General features: G+C 36.6%; 2 protein-coding genes and 1 pseudogene across 4 annotated transcripts; all 3 read left to right on the forward strand.

The window, feature by feature from the left end:
- Positions 1-3,621, forward strand: part of LOC107713121 (macrophage colony-stimulating factor 1 receptor-like) — a 21,882-nt pseudogene extending 18,261 nt beyond the window's left edge.
- LOC107713163 (protein phosphatase 1 regulatory subunit 36) lies at positions 3,596-10,132 on the forward strand. Of its 2 annotated transcripts, none has more exons than XM_016518594.1 (11): positions 3,596-3,655; positions 4,330-4,394; positions 4,522-4,614; positions 4,697-4,785; positions 4,889-4,958; positions 5,745-5,843; positions 5,982-6,113; positions 8,156-8,207; positions 8,778-8,986; positions 9,536-9,742; positions 9,846-10,132. In XM_016518594.1, the coding sequence occupies exons 1-11, from the start codon at positions 3,632-3,634 to the stop codon at positions 10,117-10,119; spliced, it is 1,314 nt and encodes a 437-aa protein (XP_016374080.1). In that variant the 5' UTR covers positions 3,596-3,631; the 3' UTR covers positions 10,120-10,132. The 2 variants fall into 2 exon arrangements, with proteins under 2 accessions (XP_016374080.1, XP_016374079.1); XM_016518593.1 differs by having other exon boundaries at positions 3,633-3,701.
- A 1,690-nt stretch (positions 10,133-11,822) lies between these two features.
- On the forward strand, positions 11,823-17,563 carry LOC107713166 (steroid receptor RNA activator 1-like). 2 transcript variants are annotated; one of them, XM_016518598.1, is made up of 7 exons: positions 11,823-11,839; positions 11,925-12,028; positions 12,254-12,321; positions 14,098-14,214; positions 14,873-15,090; positions 15,923-16,031; positions 16,963-17,563. In XM_016518598.1, exons 3-7 carry the CDS (start codon positions 12,300-12,302, stop codon positions 17,124-17,126), a joined length of 630 nt encoding a protein of 209 aa, XP_016374084.1. In that variant the 5' UTR covers positions 11,823-11,839; positions 11,925-12,028; positions 12,254-12,299; the 3' UTR covers positions 17,127-17,563. The 2 variants fall into 2 exon arrangements, with proteins under 2 accessions (XP_016374084.1, XP_016374083.1); XM_016518597.1 differs by lacking the exon at positions 12,254-12,321 and having other exon boundaries at positions 11,824-11,839; positions 11,925-12,096; positions 16,963-17,562.
- The last annotated feature ends 744 nt before the right edge of the window (positions 17,564-18,307 follow it).

Raw genomic sequence — 18,307 nt, forward strand, 5'->3', positions numbered from 1 at the left:
TACTTAGAGTATGACTAATTATAAGGAGTTTATATATAGTGTGTTTTTTGGTACCCTGTCATTTTCTAATGCTGTTTATGATCAGTGTATTCACAGAGATTTGGCTGCACGGAATATTCTTGTGGCCGACTGCCGTGTTGTCAAGATCTGTGATTTTGGCCTTGCACGAGACATCATGAATGACTTGAATTATGTAGTAAAGGGGAATGTAAGTTAGTTTTTCTTGTATTCTCTTTTTTTATTCAAAATGTACATTAGAATGTACAGTGCATCCGGAAAGTATTCACAGCGCTTCACTTCTTCCACATTTTGTTATGTTACAGCCTTATTCCAAAATTGATTCATTTCATTATTTTCCTCAAAAAATTACAAACAATGCCCCATAATGACAACGTGAAAGAAGTTTGTTTGAAATCCTTGCAAATTTATCAAAAATAAAAAACGAAAAAAATCACATGTACAAAAGTATTCACAGCCTTTGCCGTGACACTCAAAATTGAGCTCAGGTGCATCCTGTTTCCACTGATCATCCTTGAGATGTTTCTACAACTTGATTGGAGTCCACCTGTGGTAAATTCAGTTGATTGGACCTGATTTGGAAAGGCACACACCTGTCTATATAAGGTCCCACAGTTAACAGTGCATGTCAGAGCAAAAACCAAGCCCTGAGGTCAAAAGAACTGCCTGTAGAGCTCAGAGACAGGATTGCGTCAAGGCACAGATCTGGAGAAGATTTCAGAAAAAATTCAGCTGCATTGAAGTTTCACAGAAGCATGTAGCCTCCATTATCTATAATGGAAGACGTTTGGAACAACTAGGACTCTTCCTAGATCTGGCCTCTTGGCCAAACTGAGCAATTGATGGAGAAGGGCCTTGTCTAGACTGGTGACCAAGAACCTGATGGTCACTCTAGTTGAGCTCCATGATCAAATATGCAGATGCGAGAAACTTACAGAAGGACAAACATCACTGCAACACTCCACCAGTCTGGTCTTTATGGCGGTGTGGCCAAACTCAATCCTCTCCTCAGTGAAGACACATGAAAACCCACTTTTCAAAGCACCTAAAGAGCTCTCAGACTGTGAGAAACAAGATTCTCTGGTCTGATGAACCTCAATTCCAAACAGGGCCGGATTTACGCATATAGGCATTCTAGGCACGTGCCTATGCTCGCTCGTCCAAACACAATGAAGAGATATATAATATTTTTGTTATACTATGGGCTATCTACAACAGTAAAAGAACCAAAAACCCCAGAAGACATTGAGCAAATAAATATAACAAACAATAGGGTAAAAAATGGCAAAGTATTTCCATGTCTTCCACCTTTTTTATGAACACGAGATTTCAGGACGGAAACATGACAAATGTCTTGAAATAAATCATCTTAACAATGTCTTGATGTGTGGTTAAAATTATTAGAGAGATAATGCACTCCTGAAGTTATGTGGCCATGATGCTGCACCTATTAATGGAATGGTCTTTCTCAGTTCTCAAACTACATAAGAACTACATTCGATTAAATGTACAGAGACATCCTTAAAGAAAACATGCTCCAGAGCGCTCTGGACCTCAGACTGGGGCGAAGGTTCATCTTCAACAGGACAACGACCCTAAGCACACAGCCAAGATAACAAAGGAGTGGCTACGGGACAACTCTGTGAATGTCCTTGAGAGGCCCAGCCAGAACCCAGACTTGAACCCGATTGAACATCTCTGGAGAGATCTGAAAATTGTTGTGCACCTATGCTCCCCATCCAACCTGATGGAGCTTGAAAGGTCCTGCAAAGAAGAATGGGAGAAACTGCCCAAAAATAGGTGTGCCAAGCTTGTAGCATCATACTCAAAAAGACTTGAGGTTGTAATTGGTGCCCAAGGTGCTTCAACAAATTATTGATCAAAGGCTGTGAATACTCCTGTATGTGATATTTTTTGTTTTGTTTTTATACATTTGCAAAGATTTTAAACAATCTTCTTTCACATTGTCATTATTTCTGCCTTTTTTTCCGCATTTGCAAGTTTACAATTTGCAATTATTATTTTTCCTCAGAACTGCCTGGCATAAACTTGCAGTTGCATGTTACAAAGTCAGAATTGTGGGATATATTATATATATATGACCCTGGACCACAAAACCAGTCATAAGGGTCAATTTTTCGAAATTGAGATTTATATGTCATCTGAAACCTGAATAAATAAGCTTTCAAGTTTTTATATATTTACAGTAGGAAATTTACAAAATATCTTCATGGAACATGATCTTTACTTAATGTCCTAATGATTTTTGGCATAAAAGAAAAATCAATAATTTTGACCCATACGATGTATTTTTGGCTATTGCTACAAATATAACCCAGCGACTTAAGACTGGTTTTGTGCTCCAGGGTCACATATATGCAATATTATATCCTGCAACTCTGGCTTTATAACTTGCATTTGTGCAAATTCTGAGTTTATATCTCGCAATTCTGACTTTTTTTTTTAAATCTCAGAATTGTGAGAAAAAAAGTTGCAATTACCTTTTAAATTTTTTTTTTATCCCATGGCAGAAATGGCCTTCCATTGGCTTCAGTTCAAACATGAAAGATCGCTGCCTCTAGTCTGCATAGTGGATGTAAAATATTTTCTGCAAGAATTTAAGAAACAGCCAACCTTCCATGGCTGTTTGTACACTTCTGACAAATCTTTTGACCGTTTATGTCCTGTATGAAAAAAAGTTATTCTTTTGTAAGTATATGGACAAAAGCATCTGCTAAATGATTAATTGTGTGTGTGTGTGTGTATATATATATATATATATATATACATACATATATACACAGAACCCAAAAATATGGGCATACAGGTAAATAAATGAATATAGAAATTGCGTTCAGAGTAGCAGTTGGTAAATATCTTTTCGCCGTTTTTCACATCTCTAAAAGTCACTTCATCAAAAATATTATCCCTTTTTTTTTTTTACATAGTGTTGTATTGGTTCTGCAGGCACGGCTGCCAGTAAAATGGATGTCACCTGAAAGCATATTTGAATGTCTTTACACGGTACAGAGTGATGTCTGGTCATACGGTGTGCTTTTGTGGGAGATCTTTTCCTTGGGTAAATGAATTGCCTTGTTTAACCTTTTTTTTTTTTTTTAAAGGACATGAACTGAAGAAAACTTAAAAAATACTATACATTTTGTTGGTGTTACTGTGTTTTCTGTTTTTAGGTGTGAGTCCTTATCCCAATGTTGTGATTGATGCACAGTTCTATAAGATGATTAAAGACGGTTATCACATGCCACAACCAGATTTTGCCCCTCAAGAAATGTGAGTTTAAATGCATTTGTAAAGTTTTGGGAAAGTAACAATAAATAATAAGCAAATCTATATACAGTAAGCGGCTTGACCTCCTGTATAGGTACACAATAATGAAAATGTGCTGGAGCCTGGAACCAACTCTGCGTCCGACTTTTGCCAACATCAGAGAACTTATTGCAAAGTTACTGCCAAAGCAATCCAGCCAGGTCAGGCACACTGATAATCATTTACGCTGTTGTAACAGCAAGCAAAATATAATCAGTTTTCTTGTATTTATCATTTGATTTGTACAGTCTGCCGTCAGTCACCGGCTGTCGCTAGGATACCGTGGATGCCTCCAGTTCCGGAGTTTACGGTGAATCTATTTTGAGTGAGTTATGGCAAAATCGCCTGCTGAACCGGTAGGAATTCATGCTTATGTGTTCAAGACTGTTCTAGTAAACCATTTCAGCGATATGAATATGAACAGACCGAGTGTGTTTTAGAATAAGCAGCCATTTGCACGCTAACGTACTGTTTGTTTTGTGATTTGTTTAACTTAATTGTTGAGGAAGGATCACGGAGATGTGCGCTTATGAATAACTTGTAACATTTAGTTATGAGTTTAGCATGTACATGACGATGGTACATCATTTAATATATTATTAGGGCAAATGTAATTATTTGCTAATTTAGTTTTAGCAAGATATGTACAGTATGTATGTATAGATGTATCTGTTTGTTTAGCTATTTACTTTTATATGGTCTCATTAGTGTAAAATACAGAACCAAATAATTATGTAAAGTTATATATTATGAAAATGTAGTTGAATATTTGCGACAGAGTAATAATGACAGACAAATCCCAGTCAAAGAGATAGGCCTAGCTCTGAAAAAAATAACCTTTTTAAAGTAAATAATTATTTTTATTATTGTTAAAAAATAAATAATAATAAATGATCAGCTAACTTTAAGAAGAGCATATTCATTAATATGGTCAAGAGAGAAAATGAAGGCTTTACCTGTTTCCCACTAATTATTGCATAACAGATAACAATGCCTTCCTCTGGACGTTGGGACTGGAACGATGAAACAAAAACCCTGGAGTTCATACGGTAAAAACTGACGATGGTGCTATGTCTTATTAACTGCTATTTTACTATGATGTTTTTAACAATCTGTCACTTTTAGCATTTTTTTTGCACAAGCAAAATCAGTACTTCAGTTTTCTTTTGTTTGCAGTTTCGAAGCCAAAGAAGAGGTGAAAGAGAAGAAAAAAACAAATACATCTAAATCCCAAGGGCAGTCCAGAAAGCCTCTGGAGAAGTGGCAAACGTACTCTTGTCTTGTTCACGGTGGTCATTATGCAGGATGTGTTATTCTGAGCAATTGATTTACTCAGTTTCCTTTTTCAAAGGAATACGGTGCGTCCCGCTCAACTGGATGCCTTCAAGACCTCAATAAAACGCTCACAAATGGAATGTGTCACAATTCAGAATGTTAAATGTAGGTCCATGCACTTTGCTACATAATGAAAACAATATGAGCCATGAAAAATGGTATTTTCCCCATAACTAGGATGATTTAATATACATTTAATGTGTTACAGTGGCAGCAGTCTGTTTGCTACACAAGAATGACATGTTTCCCATTCCTCCACGTTTTCTGTTCCTGCTAAAGTGAGTTTTATTTTTATTTTACTGTGTATTTTGTTTTAATACTGTTTGAGGATGGCTTTTACATTTTTATACATATACATCATTTTTTACTTCTTTTTTTTTTACTTCCTTTGTTGTAGTTATATTAGTGCAGCTAATTGATTCCAAGTATTTTTGTCCAAAATATTCACAGGAGCAAAGAGCTGGATGAGCTTCTTAACGGACTATCACTGGCTAATAAAAACGCTGATGCTAAACGTAACTTTAAAACAATTATATCTTGATGTCACTTTTGTGGCATTGTACTAATTGACACAGAAAAAAACAGGCGAATTAGCATTTAAAACGAATCTGCATCAGTCACTGTAAATATTTGATAAGATTTCAAATATGTTAACTAAATTTTCCAGTTTGGTGACAGCTTCGCAAACGCATCGGGTTCATAACAAGAAGTATTTGTGCGTGATGGGCGTGGCTTGCCACTGGAACGTCACACGTAGTACAGTCTGCCGTCAGTCACCGGCTGTCGCTAGGATACCGTGGATGCCTCCAGTTCCGGAGTTTATGGTGAATCTATTTTGAGTGAGTTATGGCAAAATCGCCTGCTGAACCGGTAGGAATTCATGCTTATGTGTTCAAGACTGTTCTAGTAAACCATTTCAGCGATATGAATATGAACAGGAGGATGGCTTTTACATTTTTATACATATACATCATTTTTTACTTCTTTTTTTTTTTACTCCTTTAGTTGTAGTTATATTAGTGCAGCTAATTGATTCCAAGTATTTTTGTCCAAAATATTCACAGGAGCAAAGAGCTGGATGAGCTTCTTGCCAATCTCCTGCTCTACTTTTCTTGCTACTTCGAGAAGAAAGCTCTGGAGGAAAAACCAACGTTTGTCATAGCGTGAGTTTGAAGCTGGGTTTAAAGCCATATGAAAAAGCATGAGATTATTAAAGGAACAGTGCTTAATTACTGAAACCTATTCAGCAACCTATCACAGCTCTTTTTAATCTCATTCATCTGTGACGTTTGCTTTACCAGCGGGCCATCATTACTCAGTGACTCTGAGACGCAGATGACTGCTAAGCTGGAGCTGGCACAAAGGCAGCTTGCCGTCTGTTACTTCAGGCTGCAGCTGAAGCTGCTGCCTCATCAGAACCAAATTTCTGACAGGTCTGAACAGTGTCTGATAGCATATCTGCCATATAAAGTATGTGTATTTTTTGATTCCAAGTATTTTTGTCCAAAATATTCACAGGAGCAAAGAGCTGGATGAGCTTCTTGCCAATCTCCTGCTCTACTTTTCTTGCTACTTCGAGAAGAAAGCTCTGGAGGAAAAACCAACGTTTGTCATAGCGTGAGTTTGAATTTGGAGCTGGGTATAAAGCCATATGAAAAAGCATGAGATTATTAAAGGAACAGTGCTTAATTACTGAAACCTATTCAGCAACCTATCACAGCTCTTTTTAATCTCATTCATCTGTGACGTTTGCTTTACCAGCGGGCCATCATTACTCAGTGACTCTGAGACGCAGATGACTGCTAAGCTGGAGCTGGCACAAAGGCAGCTTGCCGTCTGTTACTTCAGGCTGCAGCTGAAGCTGCTGCCTCATCAGAACCAAATTTCTGACAGGTCTGAACAGTGTCTGATAGCATATCTGCCATATAAAGTATGTGTATTTTTGCTGTCTTAAAATAAATATTTCACCCCAAAATTTGCTGTTTTTTATTTACCCTCGGGCCATCCAAGATGTAGGTGGCTTCTATCTTCAGTAGAACAGAAGATTTTGAGCTGAAACTGTGGTTCTTGGTGATTCATAAAATGCAAGCTATTGGTTGCACAGTTTTTTAATAAAAAAAGCACATCAAGGAACACAAAATGAATACCCGTGGCTCCTGATGATATATTGAGGTCTTATGAAGTGAAACAATCGGTCTGTGCAAGAAGCTGAAGATTATTTACAACATTATTACCTGTAATTCAGAGCCTCGGGGAACAGGGAAATTCCATTCTTTTCCGCAAACTGGTTCTTTCGGAAAGGCTTGTTTTAATGAACTGGTTCAATTAAAGCACCCAAAAATGATGTGAAATCATGGATGTGAAACATGGATGTTTTACATGTCTAAAGGTCTTTCCACACTGAGCGTGATGCGAAAAAGCGAGGTGAATCGCCGACGAACGGTGCTTTCACACCGAACGTGAAACGATTGTTCGCCTTCTGCTAATTCACGCCTGCACGCTAGGTGGCGCCGACCAGCAATGCATTTTTCCTCAGATATTTATCTCGTAAATGGATTTAACATCGTCCGCTGCTCAATACTCTCTTCTTTTATCCGGGATACTCTTCTTCGATGTTTGTTTACACTGGTTTTCGAAACTGCTCCGGTCACGTGATCCTAGCTAAAATCTTATTGGACGGCCCGTGATTTCGCTTTGTGAACTGAAAAGATTTGTCAGACTGGTTCGAAAAAAAAAGAAAATTCGCATTTTCGGTGCGCGAATGTTCGCGGTCTATGTGGAAGCATCCATAGAAATCTATTGTTTTATTCCAGCGCGTCATCGCGTCCGATATTCGTTTCGCTTTTTCGTGCTCAGTGTGGGAAGGCCTTAAAGCATATAAAGTGAATAAACTAGTCTTCAGCAGCTCACCTTTTTACATAAACAAAGAGAAACCATAAAAACGGTAATTTGGCCCCTTCAGTCTAGTGTTGGGTTAACACATGCTCATCGGTCTTCTTTCCTCAGTTCAGTGACTGTTGGAGGAACTGAAGCACTGAATGAGTTCATTCATCATAGGATCAGATACACAGGTATGAGTGTGATTTGGTGAACTGTTTCAACTAGGTTCAAAAGAATGATTCGTTCGTGAACCAGACAGGACTCCGGACTGTTTGCCTGAGGCTCTGGATTACATACAGTTTCTTGCACACAATGATCGTTTCACTTCATTAGGCCTCAATATATCACCAAGAGCCACGGGTATTAATTTTATGTTCCTTGATATGCTTTTTAAAAAAATTTAATAAGACTTGCATTGTATGAATCACCACAGTTTTAGCTAAAATCTTCTTTACTGTTTGACTCAAGAAAAAAAAAGTCACCTACATATTTGACCTGAGGGTGAGTAAACTAACAGCAAATTTTCATTTTTGGGTGAACTATCCCTTTATTGACCAATGTGATGGATGAGAGCATGCCCGATTTATGTCAACAGAATCAGGATGTCCTTAAATGCGTCCATTGACCGTGACATGCAACTAAATGAGGTTTGTGCACTGATACCATATGTGATTCATGAAGACGCAAAAGTTAAATAGAGATCTTTGAATACCATGTATTTCAATATTATTAAAGGGGTCCTATTATGCTTTTTCACTTTTTCAACTTTAGTTAGTCTGTAATGTTGCTGTTTGAGCATAAAAAAGATCTGCAAAGTTACAAAGCTCAAAGTCCACTTCAGAAGGAGATATTTTATTTAACAGAAATCACTTTTCAAAAACTACAACGAACGACTCGTTTGGACTACAACGCACATTTTCCGGGATTTGTGATATCACAAAGATCGACGAATGGGACGAGACCTGGTTGAGCTGCACTAGAGAAGGGCCTTCATTTGATACAGGAACTATTCGAGCCGTTTATGCCAGACTGGGGAGAGAGGTGTTGTAATAATGTAAATAAAATATGTAAATAATGTGTTTTTCGAACAACCTAGTATGAGAGCAAAACAAAATCAAGACTTTGTAAAAGAGCATAATAGGACCCCTTTAACCTCAGTTCTAAGAGTTCATATATCCTTCCCATGATGGCATTAGTGTGTGTTTCCTCTGCCTCAGTGTCTCCTCAGCTTTTACAGCTATGCTGCATGGGTGACCTTTGAGAGGCGGGGCCTAAAGGGCATTCGGATGGAGATTGGACGCTTGTTTGGCTCAAACATGTTTAACCCCGCCCTGAATGAATCAAAAAAAGGATTGAAAGACCAGGAGAGTTCACAGAGGAGTCAGTCTAAGGTTCTGAACTCCCGACAAGCATCACTGAATAACTGGTGAGAAAGTGGCATAGTCCGACAAAAACACAGGACAACTGGGTGAAATTATAATGTAGTCTAATAATGTTTATCTAATTAACAGAAATTATTATGACTAATGCAAATGATTTCATATTATTTTGATTGATAAATATTTTACTATTAAATAATATTATATTTAGAATTGTGAATTTAAAATGTTAGTTTTAAAATATAATGAATATAATTTCAGTTCAGATTTAAATGTATTGTTTTAATTATGTAAAATATTGTATTATGTGTAGAAAATATTGACTGGTTTATTTTTATTTTAGATATTTTATTATTTAATAATAAATAGAATAAAATTAACACTTAATTTACTTGAAAAATGCACCCTATGTTATGTATGCATACAATAATGAAGAGATTTTAAAAGGTTCTGTCTTGCCTTTGTGAAGTGTTGCGAGTAATTTGATGTAACTTGTTCGACTTTTGTGTGCAAGCAACTTTAAGTGAAGATTTAGGCTTTTACTGTTCTGTCTTCTCTCTCATACCTCACTCTCTGTCTCCTGACCTTTAACCCAGGAAGTCAAACCGTCTTCCTCCCCTAAACAAAATCATAACCCAGCGTTCCCCGCTGATGGTCTCTCTGCTGCCTACTCCACAAGAAAAGGCCCCTCACCTGTTTGAGCGCTTCAGAGGTCCTAAAGTGCCCTCGACTGAAGACTGTGATTCAGAGGCGGTGATGGAGGAGCTCAAAGAGCAGCTTAAAGAGCAGCTGAAGTCTCTTAGGTAATACTTGATCATGCAATGGTTTAATTATTCATAAGTGCTGCATAGTATGTGACGGTTTTGTCTCTGGTGTCTGATTGTATCTACTTTGCTTTGCCTTTAGCTTTGGAATCCTCGGAAAGCCTTTGAGCCAGTTCAGCTCCGAGACACTGAAGCCTCAGGAAGGCCCGAGTGAAGAGGAGACTGAGAATGAGGAAGACGAGGGTAGTAACAGCGATGTGGTGAGCGCTGACCCACGCGTACTCATCAGGAGTAACAAAACCTCTGTCACTGGCCAAAGATCGCTCACCGCAGCTACAGACAAACGCATGCGCTCTAGCCGAGCGGACTTAGTCTCCAGAGCTACCACTGAAGCGGTGTCCTCAGACACAGAATAAATCTGAAAAACACTTGAAACTGCCTTGTGTTGTTTGTGTGTTTTATATCATGCCATTTTCTTTTGTGTTGCCCTGGTTATTGTCCGCTGTGCTGTACATGGGGGTTGTTGGCTATAATCATATTTAATAATGAGAAATAACAATACGGCCACTAGATGGCACTTTTCAATATTGTTATTCAGTTCAAGCCTCTTAAATTGGTCATATGATGCGATTTTCAATTTTTCCTTTCTCTTTGGAGTGTTACAAGCTCTTGGTGCATAAAGAAGATCTGTAAAGTTGCAAAGACTAAAGTCTCAAATCCAAAGAGATATTCTTTATAAAATCATTTAAATGCTAGTTTATTAGGGATTATTACAGTCTTGGATAAATCAGTGATTAGAAACAACATTGATTTTGATGAATTATTGTTTTAATTAATGAATGAATTATTTAATTTTTTTGATGCAGTGTCAATTTTAAAATTACCATTCACACACGCACAAATTTCTCAACAAACACATACAACCACACTCTGATATACTGTACATACCACCACACAATTATAAAAAAGCCAGTTATTTGCTCCACAGACCAAACCTGAGAATATGGTGCTATCAGCAGGTGGAAAATAGGAATGAATTAATTAATTAATTAATACATTACATACATACATACAAATTTTGAAGCCTTGATAACCAAATGAAAGCCTTTAACAAAGAATGCATGGTTTTATGCTTAAATGGCATTGGCATTAATTATTGCAGTTTCAATGGGTGTCAGTGTGGGCATTTTTGTTTTTAAGATCCCGAGAGTAACTATTATTTTATTATTTATTTATTGTTTTACCTTGTGTAAAACACATTTATGAAAGGGAATAAGGGTGTATTAGACAAATGGTTTATTAATTGTATTGCTAAGGATTAGGAAACAATTAAGAGTTCACTTATTCTTATTCTCAATCTTATTCTCTATGACACTGTTTACCACTTGGCCAAACTCTCTCAGATTTGTCCATTAAATGCAGAGTAAGTGATTTCTGGTAGCCAATGTTGATATTTGAAATCACCAAAACAAACACGCCCCTACCCCAAAAGGGTCTTGCCCCTATTTTGATAGCTCCGCCCCACATATACGTACGCAACCCAGGCAACGATTAGTTCTGTGAAACAAAGCAAAACCAATGTTACACCGTGTCTACGGACGTGAGCAGTGCGGCGCAACAAATCCCGACAGAAAACTGCTGCCAGGTTCTATTTATGACGTGCTGACACAAATTTCAAATGGTCTCTATCTCTCTGTCGCTGGGCTCGACTAATGTCCGTGCACTGAACGCGCTCTCCTCCACATCACGAGTAGACACGCCCCTTATTGCTGATTGGCTACAAGTTTGTTTTGCGATTCGGCCCGAATCAGTTTTCTAAAGTGTTTTTGAAAAATCACATACCCTGCCTTTAAGGGGAAACATTGCATTGAGAATTCATTTATATTCAGCAGGTAGCTTTACTCATTAGTGAATGAATTAATAAATTATTGAATGAATAAATAAATAAATATTAACTTTTGAAATTAAAATACTATTTAATTTATAAATATTATTTATTATTTTATTTGGAAAGTAGGGAAGAAACAGGAAAGAGGAGACAGTCTTGACCAGATTAAGAGTAGAGATGAAATGGAGAGAGGACATGATGAAAGAAATGGGAAGCATAGGAATAACAGAGGAACATACTGAAATGCGGTGGGTAAACAAGGCAGCAAAAAGCTGAACTTTTCCTAATAAAAACAGCATTAATAGTTCGAATATGACACGCTGCTTTGTGTAGGAGTTAATGAACTCCAGAAGATGGCAGAATCGCAGCATTACGGATGCGAGCTGCCGGTAAAATCCAACGAAGAAGAAGAACTAGAAGAACGAAGAATTCTAGAAGTAAAAGAATTTTTCCCACAGTGTTGATGTTGGAGTCTAGACTGCGATGAGCGAGTTTGTAAAACCAGGTAAGAGTGTATAGAACTAATATTACATGTTTATAAAACGTGTCATGTAAATCTTCCGTGTGAAGTGTGATGTTCGTGTGAGTAAACAACAGTCTCGTCGCTCTCATTCATTCCCGGATACATTCATTTGAAAGTTTTCTTGACAAGAATTCTAGAAGTAGAAGAATTTTTCCCACAGTGTTGATGTTGGAGTCTAGACTGCGATGAGCGAGTTAGTAAAACCAGGTAAGAGTGTATAGAACTAATATTACATGTTTATAAAACGTGTCATGTAAATCTTCCGTGTGAAGTGTGATGTTCGTGTGAGTAAACAACAGTCTCGTCGCTCTCATTCATTCCCGGATACATTCATTTGAAAGTTTTCTTGACATTTAAACGATGACTGTAGCTATGACTAATGGAGAAAAACGCGATAGAACAATAACAAACCCAATACTAATTGGCTATCAAAGAAACGAGTGTTTTACGTTTGACAGCTCATGTTCTGAGACGTGGCAGCTAAAGTTACTGGTGTAGGTGCATTAAACACAACGACGACGAGACTGGACATACACTTCTACTAACGTTACATCTCAGCAGGGTTGTCAGGTCGTTAAAAAAACAAAAACAAAAACAAAAAACACCAGGCTAACCAGCCCAATACATTTCGGCGACTCCCACCCAGGATATAAGAAAATAGTGGTGCTTTTAACTCCTTTTAATGTTGCATTTAAAATGTATTTTGCCCTCTATATATTTCAGTCCAAGGAAAATACATTCTAGTGTAGCATTTGAAGAAACGTCAAATGTTTTACAATGTTCCATAAATAAATAAAATATACAATGTTAAAATATATATGTAAAAGTAAATAAATAAAATATTTCAAAACATCTAAATTAAATCATTTTGACCTCTAGTAGACTATTCCATCCATATTTGCCTTTTGCCTAAATGTAGGCTACGTTTATTTTTTTGCCCCTGAAATACATTTTTGATTGGTTTTACATTGACGTATGGTTTGTTATGATAGGACAATATCATAGATATTGGCTGAGATACAACTACAGTATTTGAAAATCTGGAATCTGAGGGTGCAAAAAAAATCAAAATATTGAGAAAATCACCTTTAAAGTTGTCCAAATGAAGTTCTTAGCTATGCATATTACTAATCAAAAATTAAGTTTTGATATATTTATGGTAGGAAATTAACCAAAAATCTTCATGGAACATGATCTTTACTTAATATCCTAATGATTTTTGGCATAAAAGAAAAATCTATATCTATCTGCTGGCTTTGCTACAAATATACCCCAGCGACTTAAGACTGGTTTTGTGATCCAGGGTCACATTTATGTTTAAAATACATTTTGACCAGATTATTGTCCTCTGTATGGGCTTTCATACCCAGCTACAGTAACAATTTGTTTCCCAGAACGATGTGATTTGGTTCACAAAACATAAAGCGTTCACGTCATCTCATAATTACAGTAATTCTGTTGGAGCTCTCAGAAAGTTCTGAGTAATAAACTGTCATTATTATCTTTTGGCAACCCATAGAATCTTTCACAGGAAAATGGCAAAATTTGGCACTTTTGGGGTCGTCCTGTACTTAAACTCTGAGTGTGTCTGAAAGGGCATACTCTCTGAGCAGGTACTTCTTTGGAATAAGTAATTACTCTGCGACAGTTAAAAAAGTACATGAATGTAATTTGCACATACTACATTAGTCTTGTTGTCATTGTAATGTGTAAGAAAAAAAATAGTGATTTTACACACATTACCTACCAGTTGGAAGCATAAATGTGCTTAGGATCAGTATCACATTTTCACTCTGTTATCTACAATTGTCTACAGTCAAACCTTTGTGATCACGGTGTTTGGGCCTAAGAGAAATAACTTCTAGATTGAGTCAAGAAAACTCTAAAGACCTTATCATCACCTTGCACACCTTTAGAAAACGTAGATGGCTAGATACGGTATGCACAGATCCGCACTCACTCATAATGTTGCTTTCTGCGCAGGTAATCAGGAGCACGGGTGGAACGACCCACCGCAGTTTTCATATGGCTCGCAGAAGGATTCAGGTGGACCAAAGCGAAATATCCTCAATAAGAGGGTGCATGCACCCCAATTCACAGGTCATCCCACTGTTAAATGTTATTTATCTACATCTATCTTGATTCATCTATTTACTGTACATGTTTGCAGCAAATGACAAAATGCATTTTTGGCAAACTGTTCTACTGTATGGACTGTATTTTCAAAGCCTTTGAATTGATTAAGAAATGAAACTAATTCATCACAAAGTTGTCTGGTTAATCATGATGAGTTGGTTGCTTTTTTGTTTTCTATCATATTACCTCTATTAATTTGTATCGCAGAACCACCAGGTTTTTCATTTTCCTTGCTTTACTAAGTGTTAATATTGTATTATTGACATCCTAGGTACATGTGCATGTGCAAATCAGACGGACGCCCCTAGGACGAGTTCAAAAACATGAATGTGGTGGAAATTTTTCTTCTGAAATGTTTAAGCATATGCCCATTTAAACTCTGGAGAAGTCAGAGGATTTTTTTTCTAGTAAATTAGCTTCTTATATGGCCTCCTTATGGGTGAATTTTGAATTTGAAAAAATGTTAGCATCTGTAAAGAAAATGCATATTAAATCTGCAAGTGTAAAGACGAAAAAAAGAGATGCAAAAAATGTAATGTTTTTGTGTAATTCATCTGTGACATTACAGCACTATAACACAAATTTATAAATGAATTCTAAATGGTTTATTTTCCCACTGTAGGTTCTGGATCAGAGATGCAATCCCCACCAGTGGCGATGCCAACGCCGCCCCGGGGAATGAATCCTCCTCCAATGGACAGCAGCACCCCACCCTCCGTATGTCCCAAAACTCCCTCAGACGGAAAGATGGAGGCGGGAGAGCTGGAGACAGAGCCATCCGTTGAGGATGTGCAAGAACCACTTTATGGAGCGCTGAACGCATGCAGACATACTGTAAAGGTAATATCAATGTTGAAACTGGTTGAAAATAAAGTTCAAGAGCCTGTAAGGTTCAACCAGTGGGAAACAGACATAATGAAAAAAAGCATTATGACATGAAACAAGCAAGAAATATTTATGGTTTTGCACAGTTTCTAAATAAGGAAAAAGCAACACATTTTACACTAAGGATTTTATTGCGAATAAATGGAACCAGGGTTGTTATAATTTAACTAAATCTAAAACCTTAATGTTAACAATGCAACATTCCTCACTTTCAGTTGATGTACTAAAATAACAAAAAAATATGTATAAAATAAGATATTTAAAAACAACTAAAAAATAAATAAAATGACAAAATCACACAATAGATTTACTAAGATTTTAACTAAACTTAACAAAAGCAGAAAACATAAAAATGTAAATCAAAAACATTAACAAAAACTGTAATAGTATCTCAATGATAATATGTAACACTAAGGCTACGTTTACACGACAACGATGTAGTCAAAAACGGAAAAGATTTTCCCTTGCGTTTTTAAAAAGTTTCACGTATACACGACAACGTGACGCTGTTGTCGTGTAAACGAACAGTCAAAACGCATAAAAAGTTTCCCGTTTTTGGCTGAAAACGTTGTCGTGTAAATGGCCCCTAAATAGAGCTAATGGATCAAACCACATAACACACAAACATACAATTCTCACACCTTGTAATAGGTCCAAACCTTATAAAAAATATTATAGTTATTAGAGCATTTTTTTTTCTTGCCATTGTATTTATTTTGACTTGTCAGAGTGGAGAAATGGATATTTATGTTCCTGTTGTCACCTTGTGTGTCATTGTTTTTTTTAGAAACAGATTTGTGATGATGTGGAAAGACGTCTGAAGCTTTTTGAGGACATGTGGAAAAGTGGAAAACTTTCTCCTTTGGTTAAACATAGGATGCATAGATTGTCCCAAGGTGAGTCTTTTTCAGTCTTCAGAGTGTTGTTCACTTTCACACGCACTTGTTCTGTCATAAAGTATTGCAAAAGAAGTTTGTATGTCACTATACATCTTACATCAGACTAGAATATAAGTGTTGCCACTAAGCATCTTGAGTATCAGAGGAAAAGCCCCTTTAAATTGAGTGTGTTTCAGAGAGAGTGAAAATGAGGATGGAAAACTGTATAAACTAACCTTGAGAAACATAATAATCTGATTCTGCATTTCCTGACCCCTTTACGTTTTGCCAGTTACATGCAGCTTTAAAAGAAAATAACCATCTGATTTTTAATCAGCACATAAATGTATATACATGCACAAAACTTTATGGAACTTCTTCAGTTTGCTTGATATCAACATGCAAGTGACGCAGATCATGTGAAGCACATCTTTTTGTTTTAAAACACAAAGTAACAGTGACGTGACTGATGTATGCAATCAGGAAATCTGAGACTCTCAAGAACTGGTCACATGAGAAGCATTTTAGAGTCATGTTACTCCCAGAGATCTGTCCTGCCTGACTGCTTGTCAGATCCTAGAAGAATCTTGAAGGGATAGTTCAACCAAAAGTGAAAATTTGCTGTTAATATACTTGTCTTCTAAGATGTAGGTGATTTTTGTTGTTGATGTTCAGAAGAACAGTAAAAAGATGTTTAGCTGAAACTGTGGGCCTTGGTGCTTTATAATATGCAATTTTACAGCTGCCGGCACTGTAAGAGTCAAAAAAAGCATATGCAGGCAAGAAAAAAAAAAATACACGTGACTCCTGATGATATATTTTGTGGTATTATGAAGCGAAACAATCTGTCTGTGCAAGAAACTGAACATTATTTACAACATTATTACCTGTAATCCAGAGACTTAGGCAAACAGGGAGAGAAAAACATGCTAGATGTGCTTTGTTTCAGACCTGAAAAGAAAAAATTGGGATGCAGCTGATGAGATCCACAGAGGCCTGATGGTGGACCATGTTGCTGAAGTCAGTCAGTGGATGGTGGGAGTCAAGCGTCTCATCGCTGAAGCTCGGAGCCTGAACCCAGAACAAAACGACTGCACTGATCCAGGCTCATGAGGACTGTACGATGTCCATTCCTTTGAAAACCCATGCTGCATTATAGAAGTTGCCAAAGTGATTTGTGTTAACTTATGTAAAGTTTTGTATAATCCACCTTTAAAAATGTGCCCATTCCCATCTGCATAATCTAATATTACTTTTTTTGTAGATCGGTGCTGGGAAAAAGTCTTTCTTTATTCTTCATCAAAAATTTAAAATAATGTAGGTATGAAGTGTTACTACTGTATATAAAATTCTGCTTTTAAAAAGGGTGTGATTGTGAATTATTTCAGACAATTGCACAGATTATATATATTATCTTGTATTATATATCTCAGTGGCTGTCCTTAGATCATGTTATCTTGCTGTCCATTGTGATGTGCAATAAAATAGGCAAAAAAATAACATCAAATTTTTGTAGCCCTTATAACATGCATACATTATCCATAACTCAAAACAACAAAAGTAAAAGCCTTTTTTGATGTAAATGCATTCCATGACATGTGCAATAACATTTAAGCCACCACACTTAAAATGTTTAATTTTTGGTATTTTATATATATATATATATATATATATATATATACACACACACTTGTATATATATAAGAACCCATAGCACATAGGAAAGTGGAGGTTTGGCACACAGATCTCAATCTGATTACTACCATTAACAAATTTAATTTGTTGAGTTTGACTTATAGAGAGACGCTCCAAATTTATTATGGTATAAGTTTAGACAGATGTGCTAAATTTAATAACTTTCCTCCATTGGGTTCCATAGGGTGTCAGACTTCAGACCAGGGAAAGAAAAAGAAGATGAAATATAGCTCCGAGCAGCAATTGTTGGGGCTTGAGCGCTATAGGGTATGTTTTGTAACACATTAAGCATTATACAGACAGTATGCACCAATATGAGACAATGCATGCTACATTTCAGGGCAGTCTCAGGCAATGGAGATAAAACATTTTCACCGTTAACCTAGTTAATAGTGCCTACTGTTGTCTGTTTGGAAACACATTTTTCTTGCCTCCTCAGACTCGCACCTTAAACCTATATATGATGTTTTGTGAAAATTATATTTCATTCAGGTGTTACAGTCTTTTGAGAATATTAGGCATACCACATCATTTAATACTGCATGTTTATTCATTTATTTATAAGATTTTTTTTCAACAACAGGAAACAAATTTTATCT

The sequence above is a fragment of the Sinocyclocheilus rhinocerous genome, unplaced genomic scaffold (genome assembly GCF_001515625.1).
Source record: "Sinocyclocheilus rhinocerous isolate Xijiao unplaced genomic scaffold, SAMN03320098_v1.1 scaffold387, whole genome shotgun sequence".
Taxonomy (NCBI): domain Eukaryota; kingdom Metazoa; phylum Chordata; class Actinopteri; order Cypriniformes; family Cyprinidae; genus Sinocyclocheilus; species Sinocyclocheilus rhinocerous.